Genomic DNA, 18,543 nt, shown 5'->3' with positions numbered 1-18,543 from the left:
CCATTGTCAATAATTTGCCAACTGAAACCACAAGGTTCGCTTCACTTCATAACGGGGTTTAACATCATATTTTTTGTCTTTTTCAAACCCCAATTTGAAAAGTAGTTGGTATCTATACATACACAGTGTGTGGTAGTGTGTAGTGTACCTAATATACCAATATCCATAACCGTGTTTCGTCAATTGGAATACTAAAGTTACTCCAAGAAAATGGTAGAGTTCACACTTTATTTTAAGCTCTAGGTAGTTATCCATTTTTGGTTTATTATGCCTATGGTATTAGTTAAATTCATCAATTACGTAGGTAAGTATACATAATTATATGGGCTTAAACAGGCATTTCTAAAATGTTGAAAAAAAAAGCGTTACATACTTATTTCAAATCTTTTGCTGAGGGTCGGAGAAAAGTTTTGATACGTTACGTCACTATTATGTAGCTTGTTGTAATTCTGAGCATGTTTCTAAGTACAAAAATCCTGAAAACTAGTGCTAAATATTCTAATTCGGTAGGTCATCGATATTTGAAATATAGAGCTCATTGTTATCCTCATTAGAGGCTATTAGGGCGGTGACATCATGTTCTCACTTCTCAGGTTCACAATAATATGTGACGCCATCTTGGAAGTTAATACATAACACGACTGCAAAGAAAAAAAAAACAACTCTGAGTCCTGAGATACTGAGAACCTCATTTTCTTGGTATTTATATTATTACTTACTTAATAATAATTAATATGTAGGTATATAATAAGTATACTAAAGATCGTGCGAAAATCGTAACAAGTTTCGTGATAAAAACTATCGTGCGTATTCTAGAATGCAAGGTATCTCTATACAAAACTTAATCGCATTCGGTAGAGCGATATAGGGATGATGAGGTAACAGACAAACACACAATCGTATTTATATGACGTGTTTATTTTATAAGCAAAAAGTTTTAACGCCCACAATGAGTTACGTTTACATTTTGGGTAAAATGAATTGGAAACAGAGTGTAGAGCTTTGGGCTCATAAAATACGTGATGAAAGGCTTATGGCTGAGTTATGTAATACTTATATGTATTTTGGAAATACTTTGCACAATCATTTTGGGATTTACTTAATATCTTATATATAAAATTCTCGTGTCACAATGTTTGGCCGCGTACTCCTCCGAAACGGCTTTACTGATTTTAACCAAATTTTATATGCATATTCAGTGGGTCTGAGAATCGGCTACTGGGTACTTATTATATTGATAAGTGCATTTGTTAAATAAATAATTTATAATAGTAAATTATTACAACTCGAGACTGACGACGACCATTGTTTGTGCGACGGGATAGTGATGGACGTTGCCATGGCGACATACTTATTTAGTCACTTCAATAAAATAATATGGGCGAAATACTTTATATGACAAAGAAACGTTTGCCGGGACAGCTAGTTTAGTAATATTATTATGAGCTATTGCCTTATAGAGAGTTAACGTTTCTTATATTTTTTACGAACGTACGTGCTCTACAATCTTGAAAGTAGGCCAGTGCATTGTTTGTATTGTAAGTCTATGGGAATTATAGAGTTTAATGTTATGATAAGGTAACCGTAGGAATTTATTTTTTAGTTATAAGTATAGAGGTACTATTGAGTCCCGGGTAAATATATATCTTATCGGATAGGATAGGATACTTTTTATCCCGGAAAAACGGGCGCCACGTAGTTTCGGGCGTCATTTAGTACTAAATATTATTCTAAATACAAAGGTGTCTGTCAGTCTGTCCGTTTCATGTCTGTTACGAAACCTTGCTACGTAAGTTGCGGCCTGCGGGCAACATCTTGTATTTTATAAGGATGTTAGGACTATGTTAGCAATGCATACTCCATAAAGTACCAAGTAATACTTACCATTTATCAAATGCATGGTGCACGCATGAATAGAATGCAGTCGGCAGGTGACCTCAATTTACCTACGCATCAAAGACCATTATTATATTTAACCTCCATAACCTTTATGCCACTGGCATAAGGCATAGAATCTTGAAGGTAATTAAACTCTGAACGAATTGCACTGACCAGTGGCCACTGGCCAATGACCCTAGCGGCGAGCCGCATTGATTTTTAACAACTTTTGGGAATTCCGTGTCAAAATTACCTTCCGCCTTAAGACAAAAAGACTCTAGAAAGTGTAGACTTTTGAGATAATAAAAGAACAAGAGGCTAGTTATTGGGAACTCTAATGGTTGGAATGTAAATAGGCTAATGCCATAACATTACAGACACTTAACGGTACATTCTCTCACAAAGCACAATCCTACAAGTATGTTTTGGCGCTTGGTCGGAATACGTCAATATCATGTTAAAACAAAAGTCGTTTGAGACTACTTGCTATGACTTGACACTTCAGAGTTAAAGTTTAGCATTTTTAACTTAACTCAGAGAATGCTTTTTTAACTATTGATATTGAATTTATTACTATGCAGTACCTATATTATACTAAGGCCGCGTTTCCACTGACTCGGAGCCATCGCGGAGCGGAGCGGAGAGGAGCAGCTGACTTGCCGTGCCCGATCGTGCTATTCCAGCGGAATGACAGCAAAGCGGAGCAAAGATTTCGAGCATGGTGATTGGTCAATTCGGCACCGCTAAGCTCCTCTCCGCTCCTCTCCACGTTAATGGAAACGCGGCCTAATGCAGGTAGGTAAGCATTGAAGATACCTTTCTGAGTAAATATTATGCGGAGCATCCGTCAATAATCTTCGTCATTCGTTTGCCATGGCAGCAAATTATAGTGCCCAGACTAAGTGCCAAATGCCAACAGTAATTTTGGACTCCAAAACCGGAAAACGCCGAGGCCAGTCATGGAATGGAATTTTTATTCTATATTTTTCATAGACAATAAACTAAAATTAAGAAAATGTAATGTCACTTGTCATGATGTCGGAGCATCTCTTGTTTGTGGTTTTAGTCCACTAATGGCGTGTCTTCCGGTACCACACGTTACAACATCAAAATGGCAAAGAAAAAGGGTGATGATAAAGTGAATCCCGCTCCACAGAGTGACAATGAAGAGCAAAATCTTGAGGAGGAGCCAGATTTTGATGATCCGGAGGGATTTGTGGATGATATAACCGAGGAAGGTAGGTTTTTGAGTGGTCAAAAGTTAACCCGGCCATATGCGTCATCCACGTATTTAGATGGAAATATTACAGTGTTTATTAGTGGTTTTGGGTTTTAGGGAGTCAGTGTTACAATATATTTCATAGTGGATGGCGTTGTGATAGTGCATTCGTGTTGGAACAAACTTTCTGTAGGTTACAAATTCTAACCTCACTTTGACGTTGCAGAATTGTTAGCGGACCTTTTAGAACAGAAACCGAAGGAATCGGACGGTTACGAGAATGTTATCATAGTTGACGGATGCCCGCAGGTAGGGCCGGAACGTCTGGAGAAGTTACAAAGTGTAATCAATAAGATCTTTAGCAAGTTTGGCAAGATTGTCAACGAGTATTATCCCACAAATGAAAATGGGAACACAACGGGTTACATCTTCCTTGAATATAGTAATCCGCAAAACGCCGCCGAAGCAGTACAAGCCACAAACAACTGTAAACTAGATAAACAACATACATTCTTAGTAAACCTATTCACTGACTTCAAAAAGTGAGTATTCTTTTTTTATTTTGTGATGATTTTTCTTTTATTTTCGAGTTATTTATTTAGTAGCCGAAACTCTCACTCATGGGCACACAAAAGAGCGTCTAAAAGATGGGAAGTTCATTATGTGAACTCACTTGTGGTATATTAGGCCACTTCCTATCTAGTGCCACCACCATAGACAGGAAATAACTGCAACAAGAAACCTTTTTATTAGTAAAAACAAAATCATAACATAATGTTTGAGTAGCTATGACAAACACTATGTAAATCATTGTAATTAATCTCTAGTAAAAGTATAAGATAGAAAACTGCAAAGACATTTTATCAGTGTTAGTGTCTTGTTATAGTACAATTTAAATATTTGGAAAATACTTGAAAAGAACTGTATTTTGCACAAATCAAACATTAGGTATTATTACTTTACTATGTTATATTTCTGCTAAAGCAACTATGCATAATATGCTGAATTTAAATATTTTATTTTAGGTATGCTGACATCCCCAAAGAGTGGGAGCCACCTGCGCCTCAGCCGTTCAAGGTCCAATCAGACCTGCAATGGTACCTGATGGATCCTGATGCATATGACCAGTTCCTCGTCGGAATTGGTACTGGTGTGGCTCTACAGGTGTGGCAGAATGCTCTTCCGGAGCCTGTTGTGTTGCAGGAGAGACCGGTGAGTACTATAATATTATGCTTTTTTGTCATTTTAAAGTTTTATGACTAATAAAAAAAATGTGGATTAATGCCTCAACCCCCAAGCAGTCACCTTCAACCGCGATAACAATAGATTTCCACGATCGAGGGATTAATATTGAAGTAATATGCAAAATGTGTGAGTGCTTGGTATTAAAAAAATTCTATTCCATTAAAACCAATTTTTAAATACAGTGTATAAAAATAAGTCAATTACTTCAAAATGTACAAATACAAGTAAAGTGAAACAAGTTTAGATCTTGCAGAATAACAAATTGACAAAGTGAAAGTTTACTGTATACTTTCATTTGACTTTTAAGAGGATACAACAGGGGCTAGAGAAATGAAAGAAAGTACGTGTAATATCTATAGCTGTCTCCCTTACCTCAAGCCTATACCGCAGAACGCGATAGAGACAACTGCAGAAAATCCAGAAAATCAACGATTCGTTGTCCCCTGATTCCTTCTCCAAAACTTAACCGATTTAAGTACTTTTTTCATTAAAGATTAAAAAAAGGCTTGAGCTGTGTTCCTATGTTTTGCTTTTTTTGTATAATCTAGCCAAATCTGTTTTCTAGACGTTTGAACACAGCGGAAAATCTGGCCATTTTTTTGGGTTTTTGAACGTTCATATCTTATTTAATAATTAAATTATAAAAAAAAAGAAAACATAGGGACATTGTATTAGTGGCCGTAGATATTCAGGAAAAAAATTATAACTCTACTAGCATTATCCAGGGAGGAAACAGGGGACAACGTTTGTATGGAAAAAAGGGCGGTGTGGAATCCTCTTAATAATATTATGTGCTATGTGATTTTATAGTTTTCCCTTAAAACTAAGGAAAAAAGGAAAATTATTTTTTAATTTTAATATGATTCTTATTATTTTTAGCATAATTAAAACAATTTTTTTAAAAGGTCAGAGTTTTTGTGTCTCTAATGTTACATGTTAAAAAGACATGTCATTGAAATGGTTCCTTTTACATCCAAATATCTAGTCCCTTAAAAGGCATCACTGCAATAGTATAATTCCAATAGAAAAGCCTCATGATTTTTAATAATATTGTTAAGTTTCACGCTGCCTTATTGTAAAAAAATGACATATTTTAATTTTTTACAGAATTGGACTGAAACATACGCAGTATGGTCGCCACTCGGTACGTACCTGGCTACCTTCCACTGGAGGGGTGTGGCACTGTGGGCGGGGCCCAAATTCAGTCAGTTTCAAAAATTCTCTCACCACGAGGCTCGGTTCATCTCCTTCTCGCCATGTGAGAACTACCTTGTCACATTCTCACCCAACAGTGACAGGGGAGAGGATAAGAAACTAATTATTTGGGATATCAGGTAATTGAATACTTAATGACCATGTTCCTAAAACTGCAGTTGTACTGATATTTTGATTTACGAGTCTGATTAGTTCCAAATCTGCTAGCAGCACATGATCTTGCTGCTAGCAGATTTGGAACTACTGATTAGTTCTATTTGACGACCTCTGTGGCTTAGTGGTGTGCGCGTTGGTAGCTTAAGCCGGGGGTCGCGGGTTTGAATCCCGCCGACGGATCAAAAAGTTTTCTAAGTTCCTGGGTCATGGATGTGTATTAAATATGTGTATCATATAATAAAAATCTTAAATATATGTATAGTATAAAAGTATTAAATATATTTCCATTGTCTGGTACCTGTAACACAAGTCCTTTAGGTACTTACCACGGGGCCAGACTGACGTGGTGTGAAGCGTCCATATATATTATTATTATTATTATTTATACTTATTAGCTGTAAGGAATGGGAAAAGCCATTGAGATTGAATTAGTTCCTAATTGAGTCACAGCACGATTTTGCGCTAGTGTATGTGTCAGCAGTGGGAAGTTGCAAAAGCTAGTGAGATCGAGCTGATTCGATTCTCGATTCGATTTTGTGAGTGAGGCTGTTTACTTATAAGTTATATACTGTTTGCACAGTGTATAACTTACTATTGTTTCTCTGTTATGTTGACACAGAGGATAACAACAGCAGCTGATGCTGCTATTGAAATGTTTTGGAACTCATTGAAAATTGACAAAAGAGATTGAGTAACACTATGGCAATAATATTATCCTGATAACATTAAATTGTGAATCTTTGAGGCCATGGTTTGAGGGCACTAATATTACCAGGACTAGCTTGGTTACCGCTATGAGGATGCGATCAGGACACGTTCCACTCAACAAGTTTAATCACATGATAGGAAAGAGGGAGTCCCCTCTAAGTGTTCACTGTGGGGTTGCAGAGGACTTAATGCACTGGTTGGTGGATTGTGGACGGAATCGTGGTCTCAGGGGCCGGTTGTTTGTTTGGGGGACAAATTAATATTATTTTGGCGTCGCCTCTTTGGCAAGAGGCCCGCACTTTAATAATATTTTATTTATTGTCAATGAAGGGTCGCATAGTTTAATTTTTAATAATTTTGAATAATACTATGAGGCTGGCATAGATGCCAAGTGCATTTTTAAGCCTCGTTAAAAATCTGATGATGCAAATATTTCAAATTCTTTTCAGGACTGGTCAAGAGAAGCGTAGTTTTCCACCGCCAGAGGAGTACGTGACGTGGCCCATATTCCGCTGGAGCAAAGACGACAGGTTCTTCGCAAGGCTCAGCACTGATATGCTGTCCGTTTACGAAACGCCAAGTTTCGGTCTGTTAGATAAAAAATCTATTAAGATTCCTGGTATAAGGTAACTTCAATTCACAATTTTAGTATTTCCCATGAGATTGTTTGCTTTATAAATTTTGATATAATATTTTAAAAGTTTCAAAATTCTTATGATATTAATTATTGCTTTAATTTAATTTTCATTCTGACAAATATTGGTGATGTAATAGAACTAAAAAGCTATTTTCTTATTTCAGAGATTTCTCTTGGTCACCATCTGACAATGTGTTGGCATACTGGGTAGCGGAAGACAAGGATGTCCCCGCTCGTGTTACACTCCTCGAACTGCCCAACCGTACTGAAACAAGATCCAAGAATCTGTTCTCCGTAGCCGACTGTAAGATACACTGGCAGAAGAGCGGTGACTACCTCTGCGTGAAAGTTGACCGGTACTCCAAAGTCAAGAAAGACAAGAACGAGATAAAGTATTCTGGAATGTATTATAACTTTGAAATATTCCATATGAGGGAGAAAGAGATTCCGGTCGATTCCGTGGAAATCAAGGAACCGATTCAGGCGTTTGCTTGGGAGCCAATTGGATCCAAGTTTGCGATTATACATGGCGATCAAGCGAATATTTGCATCAGTTTCTACCAAGTTAACACCGGTCAGGCTCCGACGCTGCTGAAGAAGTTTGAGAAGACAACCTTCAATCATCTCTTCTGGTCACCCATGGGTCAGTTTATCGTGCTAGCCAACTTAGGTCTGACTGGTGGTGCGCTAGAGTTCTTGGACACTAATGACTTTACAATAATGAATGTGTCGGATCATTACCAGGTAAATATTTCTATCAATATTAATATTATAAAGTGAAAGTGTATCTGTATGCTCACGCTTAAACTGCTGAACCGATTTAGATGAAATTTCTTATGAAAATAATGTAAGTAAAGTTTTAATGACAACGACACTATTGACAAATTTCTGTGCGAAATTTTGCGGGCACCATCATAGCTAGTATGTAATGTTATGTTATTGCCATTATACCATTTAATATAATAAAGAGACAACATTAAATTTTATATTTTAATTTGTTAACAGATGTCCGGCATTGAATGGGATCCTACGGGTCGTTATGTGGTGACAGGTGTGTCCTCACTCAAGTGTAAGATGGACTGCGGCTACTATCTTTGGTCCTTCCAAGGAAAGATTTTGAGGAGGTTAGTTTTTATAACAATGTATTTCTTTTTATAAAAATATGAACACTACCAATATCGCCTCGCCCTTTAAAGAATTTAGGCGTAAGTTTAAAATCCATCATTTTTAATAGCGCCATTTGCAATCATGTGAAACATTTAAAGAGGATTTATCAATTATTCATAACTTGTATAATATGAAACTGAATAATACAGTATAATCCAGTTGTGTAAAATATAATGTTTCATAATATGATTTATGATAATCCATAGTTATTTAAATTATTACTTTTGATGTTTTGCTGTGTGGTGGCTAAAACGCTAATAAAGTAAAAAAACTTTTAATATTTTTTTATTTACAGAGTAATGAAAGAAGGATTCGCTCAGTTCCTCTGGCGACCTCGCCCGCCGACGCTTCTGTCTGATAAACAACAGAAGGAAATTAAGAAGAATCTTAAGAAATACTACTCCCAGTTCGAATCCAAGGATCGTATGAGGAGCAGTAAAGCTAGCAAGGTAATCAATTCAAATCATTTATTTCGGGCATCAGAGGCCCATAAAACGAATACCTTAAATCTAACATACATATAAATTATATAATAAATACCTTAAAACTAACATACATATTTTAGATATTATACTTAAAAACTAATACCGTGACGTTTTGCCGGCGACTTGCTTCATTCTGGAGTCTCCCCCGGAACCTCTGGTAAACCACATCCATCGGCTAAAACTCCGTAATGTCGAATTAATTTACGTGAATATATTAGGTAATAAATCTTGAGGCCAAAACAATCATTAACATTATTTTGATACTGCTAAAAAAAATTTAAGCTTTACATTTAGTTTCCGACCGTATTCCAATTCTTAGAATGTTTCTTTGTGACCATACCAATCGAATGGCAAAATACATGTTAATTTACAACATAATATATTTGCTATAAACCCCAAGATAAAAATAATAGTTATGGTATTTTCCTACCAATTACGCGGATTTTTAATTAAATAATGTAAGTAAATGTTACGAACCAAAGTCGGAACACCAATTTTTTAAAAGCTTTTCTAAGTGCGACGGTCTATAGTATATAATATACCACTGCTAAACTCTAATGTAGTGACTTCGGCATGACCGGGCATACCTCGCCCGTAAAATCTACTAGTTGGGCAAAGTATCCCACAATATTTACCGTTTCATTCCTACTTGTAGGAGCTGGTGGCGAAGCGCACGGAGCAGATGAAGAAGCACGTGGAGTACCGCGAGGCGAAGTCGCGCGAGTGGGCCGAGCAGAAGCCGCGCCGGCTCGAGCTCAGAAACTGTGAGTAACCTTTTGACGTGATAACGTCTAATAACTCGTTTCTACTGGCTGCATTCACGAAATAGTTGACGTCACGGGCGTATATATAGCTTTGATAAGGGGGGGGGGGGGGGGGGGTCGCCCATGAAGGGTTCCGCAGCAGCAAATAGGCAACGAGTTTAGGAAATCAAAAATATTATTTATACATGTACCGCACCGATTTTAATCGGCGAGGTACATAATATATTATTGTCGAAATTGGACAAGTAGGTAAGATGGATAGTAATGGGGGGGGGGGGGGGGGGGCCGGACCCCCAGGACACCCGCCTTATATACGCCCATGGTTGACGTCATTGTCCTGTTCCGCAAGCGAAAGCGCGGCACGTAACGAGCGATCGGCTACATTATCACGTAAAAAAAAAATATCCACAACCGAACATAATATAACCTCCTTGTTTTTTGGAGGTCGGTTAAAAATAGCGATCAACAATCCACTAGCAATAATCGCGCGAGGGATTGCTGGGTGTCATGAATGTCACAAACAATGATGTCATGTATAGTGATCGATTGCAATCGTATTGTTTTGGCTGATACGTGATACGAAATTGCGATTTTGGAGCAATTATCGCGCAATTGCTATCGCATTGCTCTCGCAAGATACGTGATACGGGGCGGCTTAGTTCGGTTGTCACGTCAAACTACCGTCCGTAAACCTACTTTACAGACAACCAATTTTTTTTACACACTATACTAGCTTAGGCTGTATGTATGTAATGATACTTGCGCACGATTTTTACGTATCTTCAGTGGTCTAATTAATTCAACACTTTGCATACGTATTAAGAGGCAATAACTTGTTATAATTTTTGAAAAAAAGATTGTTTTTTTGAAATATTATTTATTATTTAACGTCCTTTTCTCTCCTACTCTCTTTTGAGCCAGTGTTTTCGAGTTTGACTTCCATCATTAACTAATTTATTTTGTTGCAGATGTCGATACTGACGGTCTCGACACCGACCAATCTAATACTGTGGAGGAGGTAGTTGAATTCTTTGTGAAAGAGGAACAAACCGTCATCGAGTAGTCAACATAGAGCCCCCGCCGGGGCGGGGGGTCGCCCCTGCCTCACGTTTTTAATAAACGGACATACAAGCATACAAGTTTTTTTATATCACCCCATACTGTCACAATGTGTAATGTAATTCAGTTAAATTATACAGCTAATGTTTATAGAAGTAAAATTAAATTCGTACGTTTCAAAAATGGTCTTTCATTTTGTATATGATTTATAATTTATGTATTTGTTTAAAAGTTTATAATTTTATATTTATTAAGTTTAGCTGAAGTACTGTTAGTGTCTAAACCATAAAGTTAATATACCTAGCGAAATAAAGCAACAATCTCGAGCTGTCAAACGAAACCGAAATTGGTTTCATCTGTATGTAGAAATATGTGTACCGTACGTATACACTTACACAAGCATGCTTGAACATGAATTCTATGAGATTAAATTGTCAACGTGCGGCGTGTGCCGACTGGGCGTCAAAAAAAGAGTGCTGCTGTCATGTATCACACGTCTCTTTTTACCACGGAGTGTTACTGATAGTGACATCTCTCTTGCTCAGGCCTTTGTTTCTCTATTCCATGGTTTAGACCATAAAGTTAATATACCTAGCGGAATATGTAGGGTTCGGTGAGTGAGGCCCTCTCACTCACTGAACGAAGCACAAGAGCGATAATCTTATTCAAACAGAAATAGAAAGGAATATTTAAAAATAAAGCTTTTCTTAATTTTTACTTTTCCTGAGCGTGTAGTTCGAAAACGGGTGAGAATTTGGAAAAACTGTATAGAATCTAATTTTTAGAGAATTTAATAAGCTCTAATGTCGTCATAGAATATTTTTTGCTATAACGCATAGTTTTTTAGTTATTGACGAAAAACCAAAAATTGAGACCTTTGTTGCCCTCCCCTCCCTCCGGCTCACCTCCTAGGCGTCAGGACTTTTAGTATGTTTTGTCCTTAACCACCCTGAATAAGTTCCTGCAAAAATTGCTTAGGTTCCCGCTCACGCATTCTACAACTACTTTGTTGACTGAGCTACAGTGTGAGTTGAGCCTAAACAAACTATGGAAGTGCCACATTAATATTTGCGTGTTGTAGTTATTATTATGATGATAATATAATATTATAAAGTTAACATGGGCGACGGACACTCGCAACATCAGAAGAGCTGCAGGTGCGTTGCCGGCCTTTTAAGAGGGAAAAGGGGAGGGTAAGGAAGAGAATAGGGAAGGGAATAGGGTAGGGGATTGGGCCTCCGGTAAACTCACTCATTCGGCGAAACACAGCGCAAGCACTGTTTCACGCCGGGTTTCTGTGAGCCCGTGGTATTTCTCCGGTCGAGCCGGCCCATTCGTGCCGAATCATGGCTCTACCACTTATTTTTTTTGATCCTTTTGTTTTCCTTTAGCGGCTAATTCTGTGTGTGAAACATGCAAATATAAAATTTATCGAATGATCGAGTAGGTAGATATATTTTTTGAAAATCTGCCATCAAAAGTGCCATCAGATTCGTAGACCTATAGAAACCTATAATGATTAAAGAGGTTAAGCAGGTTAATAATAATGAACAAATATTTTAATATCTAGTACTTAACTACTTTACATAATTAATTTTTTTTTTATAATATTTGTGGTTTCGGATAATGGAGGATCGACCCTCTTGCCTGTCCACGGCGCACCAGGGCGCCACGGCGCACACTTTGGGAACCCCTGGGCCATTATTAGACTATTATCATACTATATCCAAGCTATTACAAACGTGTAGATTTTTTTCCGTGGACGCGTCCACGGAAAAAATCTACTATTGGAACCCGCGACCCCGGCTTGGGCCACGATCACGCTCGACCACATTTGGTCTGACTAATAATAATAATAATAATGAATGTTAAGTAACTTTTCCGATCAATGGTAGGCGAAACTTGAAAGGTTTATACTAATTATATTTAAAGTACCTACCTACGTACTTTTTATAATTAATTTTTTTTACTTAAAGTTTTTGCACCTCGCGATTTTCAGATTGTTCAGTACATTTTATTGGTAGCATTTTTAGACAGTCTTTCGTCGTTATCTTATGCGTAGTAACGACGAGACATCGATTCGTCGAGTTATTCTAGACGTAAAGATTTGAGTAAATCAGACTAAAATCATACATACATTTAACATTTTACTTTGAAAACAATAATATTTAATATCACATCGGAGTAAATGAACGCGCATGACCGTTTCGCGTCCATCCATTCAGTCCTTCAGTTTGTCTGAAAATTCCGTAGAGGCGGCCGCGCGGCGTTTTCCCGCCCCCAACTGACATCGAACGAATTTGAATTTCAGCCCATAGACTGTAGTGAAGTTTTTTCGAATACGTGTTGTACGAATTGTGTTTTTGTGACTTTTTTGTGGCCGTTTTATTTTTTGGTAAGTGATTTTAACATTCCTATTATTTTAATAATAATTCGTGCGTATAATTATTAGAGTCATAGGTATTTCAAATTATCTGAATAATTAGTTTAAATAATAAAAATAATTGGCCAAGTGCGAGTTGGACTCGCGCACGAAGGGCGAAAAATTGTGTTTTTGTATGGGAGCCCCCCTAAAATGTATATATTTTAATTTTATTAACCCCCCCCCCCCCCCCCCCCCCCCCACAGACAGACAGATAGATAGACGGACAGACTCAGTAATAGGTGTCGTTTTTACCCTTTGCGTACGGCAAGGGTATACCTTTGGTACCCCTAAAAACTAGTTTTTTTTAATGAATATGCAAACGAGCAAACGGGTCACCTGATGGAAAGCAACTTCCGTCGCCCATGGACACTCGCAGCATCAGAAGAGCTGCAGGTGCGTTGCCGGCCTTTTAAGAGGGAATAGGGTAATAGGGAAGGGTAGGGATGGAAAGGGAAGGGAATAGGTGAGGGTAGGGAAGGGAATAGGGTAAGGGATTGGGCCTCCGGTAAACTCACTCACTCGGCGAAACACAGCGCAAGCGCTGTTTCACGCCGGTTTTCTGTGAGAACGTGGTATTTCTCCGGTCGAGTCGGCCCATTCGTGCCGAAGCATGGCTCTCCCACGTATATAGTTGTATCTTCAGTGTGGTAACCTTGACTTAAGTGCTAGACAGTAGACTTTAATGAATGCAGCCCCATGTACGAAATGTGTAGGGAAGGCCCTAGGACGCTGCCGCCTTTTGGCCTCGGCCTATACGGCCTTGTTATAAATCTAGGGCTGCATAGAAGGAGTTGAGTCAGTGCTGATAAGTGTCGGTAGCGCTCGCCTTATCTCGCCATACACCGCGACATTATCGTAGAGAGGTCTACCAATTACTTTGACATTAGAACATACACGCGTATGTCACCCCAACCGGACTCGGAAGGGGAGAGGGACGGCCCTCTTTTAAGCAATAACAATTAATAACTTGAGCTCATCTACCGCGATAACTCGTACGCAGCTAGTTTGTGCTACCGCGCGCGAGCAGCCTCACTCGTCAGTCGTTAGAGAGTGAGTAAGGGGTCGGACCCCTTAAGAGCAGGGGGGACCCGTGTCTCTACGTCAGATAAAAATAGCTTATTTTCGTAGCTCTCCCCAATATTGCCCGATTAGAATGTCACACGTGTGACTTTAAGGGAGGCGGCCAGCCCCCCCTCATTGTTTATCTCCAAACCAACTAGCAACAGACTAGTTATAGCCACGATTAAACTACCATGGTCTTAACCAGACCAGTAGCATAGACCCTTTCGAAAAAAAATGAAGCCTTATCTCGCCATACAATTTATCTCATTCCGATTCATTTACGCCCAAATTCGGCATGAAATCCCGCTTTCCAAGAAATTAATGTGAAACTAGATGACGCCCGCAACTCCGTTGCGCCAAAATTCGTTTATCGCGTGGGAACCGTACATTTTTCCGGGATAAAAAGTGTCCTATGCCCTCTCCCGGAAGTCAAAGTATCTCCATACCAAATTTCAGCAAAATCGGGTCAGCGGTTCGGGCGTGAAGAGGTAACAGATAGACAGACACACTTTCGCATTTATAATATTAGTATGGAAGTATGGATATTTTTATTAATTTTGCGATTCTTGGTTACGATTAACTATTTAGCGGTTTCATTTTGATTATTTTTGATTTTCATTATTTACCATATTTGATTTGACTAGATATGCCGGTATACCTTACCTCCGTGGGTATAAGTACCTAATATTATAATATGACTCTAAAATCTCGCTCTCACACTCCCAGATCGTAATCAAAATGAAGTGAGGTGCATAAAAGAAAAGCAATACAAAATTGAAAATATTAAGTATAATATTACCCATGTATAGACTATCGCGTCACGTTTCCTAGCTTCTCTATTCAGTGAGGACTGACCCTAAAGTCTTGACTCTACAATTTCTAGACATTCAACGTAAATTAATTAAATTAGATCCAGCTTAATAATTGACATAAATTATTCTCGTGGTGCAAAATTCTTTGACATTCTGTGATTGTGTTTGCAACTTTGTGCTGTCTTCCGCTTTTTTGGGGAGGGAAAACTGTATACTTACTTCCTACTCCTATGATCTATCTTCTTCTGAATAAATTCGTTGCGCGTCCCAAGACAGTTTTAGCTTGTCCCTCGGGCTCCCTGAGATCATGTCAAAGGGTTTTCGTGGTTGGTTACCGCTGTCGATCCTGGTGACACAGGAGATATAGCCCGGCCGCACATTGTCCGAAATTTCTGATCAGAAACAGTTGAACGTCCGCGCTGTCTCTTACATTTTGTACTGAGCCGAGTGAGCTCGAACTCGCCGGAAGGATATTTCGGATAGTGTGCGGGGTGGCGGTCCGGCGAAATTCAACTGTTTCTGATCAGAATTCGGACAATGTGCGGCCGGGCATAAAGTGGTGGGCCAAAGCCCGTTAAAAAAATTCAACGTTAATTATTTTAAAACCTTTATTTAAAAGCAACGTTAATTAATTTGTAAGTATGAAATTATAAATATATTATGTTTATAATTTCGTACAAAATATAACACGGGCGTAGCCAGGGGGAGGGTTTTGGGGGTTCTCATTTATTACTAACTATAATTGCACTAAAAAAACATTTTACATCTTTAATATTTTTCTTATAAATATAGTTATTTTATGTACTTACTTTTATTTCTTTTATTTTTTTGAAACCCCCCCGATACTAAAACCTGGCTACGCCCGTGATATATAATATGAATTTTTGTGCTTCGATTCACCGTTTGGTATTTTCCTATAATTACTCTATTTCTTATTTATTTATTAGGTACTAGTTGACGCCCACAACTCCGTTGCGCCAAATTCGGTAATCGCGCGGGAACTGTACCTTTTCCGGGATAAAAAGTATCCTATGGCCTTTTCCGGGACTTTCTCCATACCAAATTTCAGCAAAATCGGTTCAGTGGTTTGGGTGTGAAGAGGTAACCCATAACAGACAGTCAGACAGGCAGACACAATTTCTCATTTATTATAATATTATTATGGACAATATGATGATTAAAGTGTGTATGCTAACATTAGTAGAATATCTGCCCTACTTTTTGATTCATAATTTGATGAAATTGCAGATTATCTAAATACGATAACATTGACATTCTCGGCAGCATTGCCAAATAATCAATTGTCAATAGTTTTAGGAATACTAAACAGTCATCACGTCTAAACATATTGGCAGTCTGCCGGCAGGCTTCAAATTATAATTCGGATTGTCCTTTCTAGAAATATTTGCCCTTGTATAATCTTTGGCGGCTTAGTTATTAGAACTATTTCTAGAACTTATCGTGTCGCTTTCTGTCTAGATTCTGAGTAGTCTTAATCTATATGATAATATTTCAATACAATAAGGTAGTTTCTTGTACTTTATAGGTATAGTAAGAAAATTTCAAATCTTTTTTAACTCTCATCCTCCCTTCACAAAACATAATATAAAGTTAATAGGTACTTAAAATACCTATTAGAAACTGTTGCCCCATTTAAGTATTATAATAAGGCTATCTTTAATGGTGTAGTAAGCTTTTATCAATCATCTTTCATCGTCACGTTATAACAAGATATTTTGTGCTGACATCAAACATTTTGGATCCTCGACGCGTGTCAAACTTGCTCACCGCCCGCGCCACTCTGTATTCCTGAAGCATCATCATGTTTGCACCTTCGTTAGACTTAGGACCAGCCAGTTACGCAAAATTTTATGCTTTATTGGTAGAAAATAACAAGCAATTTATCACCAAATATTGTAATTCCGTTGAATTGTTACGAATTTACGATCCTAAGTGATAAATGGTAAAACTGACGAGTTTTTAATAATAATAATAATAATAAAAACCTTTATCGAACATCAAATTATATTCCATACTTATTATAATAGCCCGCCAAACTTCACAGCAGTTTGTCGGCGGGTTTCGCGCTCATTATAGGTACAAATAGGCTCCTTTGTGGTGAGGGTCCCGACGCATCATCTACCGACCTTCGAGAAGGAGGAGTTCTGGCCGATTGGAGTCGTCTACGGGAGGTTCCGAGCACGACTTTCGAACACGTCGCGCACCACGTCGCAGACAATACGTGTTTAGTGCTTAGTGTTAGTTTTAGTAATATGAATGTTATGTATGTTAGTCTATAAGGTATATACAGTGTGTAACAAAAACTAGTGATAATACTTTAGGGTGTGTACATGTTCCTTGTAGAGAGTTCACTGTGAAAGTAGTAGCTCTGAAAGACGAACATTTTTTTTCACTTTTGTATGGGCAAGGGCCCGTGCGTCACGAGTTTCCCCATACAAAAGTGAAAAAAAATTTTGGTCTTTCAGTGCTGCCACTTTCACAGTGAACTCTCTACAAGGAACACGTACACACCCTAAAGTATTATCACTTGTTTTTGTTACACCTGTATAATATGGGCCAAGATGCCTGATCTAAATAAATATAAAAAATAAATAAGTTATTCTTAGTTACTAAGTAATTAAGTAGGTACTTACTACAATATTTACTTAATGCTTTTTATAAAATACATACTTTACTAAAACAATTATTATCTACTCTAGTATAGTAGTGGGGAAACTGGGGACACTTGACCCCCCACTTTGATTTTATGATCTGGTGTACATTTCTTAAGAAATTATAACACGTGTTTAGCTTAAACGATGCATAATTTAACAAAATTTAGCGAGCGGCGGCTCAAGCCGGGGGTCGCATGTTTGAATTCCGCCGATAGAACAAAAAAAAATCGGCTAAGTGCGAGTTGGACTCGCGCACGAAGGGTTTCGTACCACAATAGAGCAAGAATAGGCTGAAAATTGTGTTTTTTGTATGAGAGCCCTTTTTTATTATTTCATTTATTTAAATATTAATTAATTCATTTATTTAAATTTTATTATTCATTATTAAAGAACAAATAAAACTGAGTATATTATCTTGAATATTTCGAGAACCTATTGCCTTTATTGATATCGAGTAAAAAATAGCAAAAAAATCAAGTTTCTTATATAGGACAACCCCCCTTAACAATTTAATTTATTTTATTTTTAGTAAGTATTTGTTGTTATAGCGGCAACAGATATACACAATCTGTGAAAATTTCAGTAGTCTAGCTATAGCGGTCCTTGAGCTACAGCCTGAAGACATACCTACAGACAGACAGAAGGACAGACGGACAGACAGACAGACATCGAAGTCTTAGTAATAGGGTCCCGTTTTTACCCTTTGGGTACGGAACCCTAAAAAATCGATGTTTCTGAAGTGCCGTTTAAATGATAAATTAGGGTCTCGCAGTGTGTCTTTATTCTTTTGATTAAATTATGCTTGAATACTTTCAACTCCTTTTAAAACAATGGAACTTCGGAATGAAAAGAGGAAATACATTTATAATGAGGTTACATTAAAAATAGAGTCATTGATTTTAACCCCGATATCAGCTTCAGGTTGTATTGGCACTTGGCAGTCGAGAGAAATCTGAAGATTTTAATTCTGGTTAAAGGTTTAAAATAGTAAAAATATAATAAAGATAGAGGGGCTCGAGTTCGAAACGTGTGTAAT

At 37.8% G+C, this 18,543-nt stretch overlaps 1 protein-coding gene across 1 annotated transcript; it reads left to right on the top strand.

Annotated features, from left to right (window-relative positions):
* The first annotated feature begins 2,925 nt into the window (after positions 1-2,925).
* On the top strand, positions 2,926-10,716 carry LOC121732189 (eukaryotic translation initiation factor 3 subunit B). Its single transcript, XM_042121986.1, has 10 exons — positions 2,926-3,116; positions 3,324-3,639; positions 4,123-4,309; positions 5,450-5,676; positions 6,871-7,047; positions 7,223-7,802; positions 8,064-8,182; positions 8,521-8,674; positions 9,366-9,474; positions 10,443-10,716. Exons 1-10 carry the CDS (start codon positions 2,990-2,992, stop codon positions 10,535-10,537), a joined length of 2,091 nt encoding a protein of 696 aa, XP_041977920.1. The 5' UTR covers positions 2,926-2,989; the 3' UTR covers positions 10,538-10,716.
* Positions 10,717-18,543: the final 7,827 nt, after the last annotated feature.

Source organism: Aricia agestis, chromosome 12 (assembly GCF_905147365.1).
Source record: "Aricia agestis chromosome 12, ilAriAges1.1, whole genome shotgun sequence".
Lineage (NCBI taxonomy): Eukaryota > Metazoa > Arthropoda > Insecta > Lepidoptera > Lycaenidae > Aricia > Aricia agestis.
This window is presented reverse-complemented; position numbering and strand designations above follow the sequence as displayed.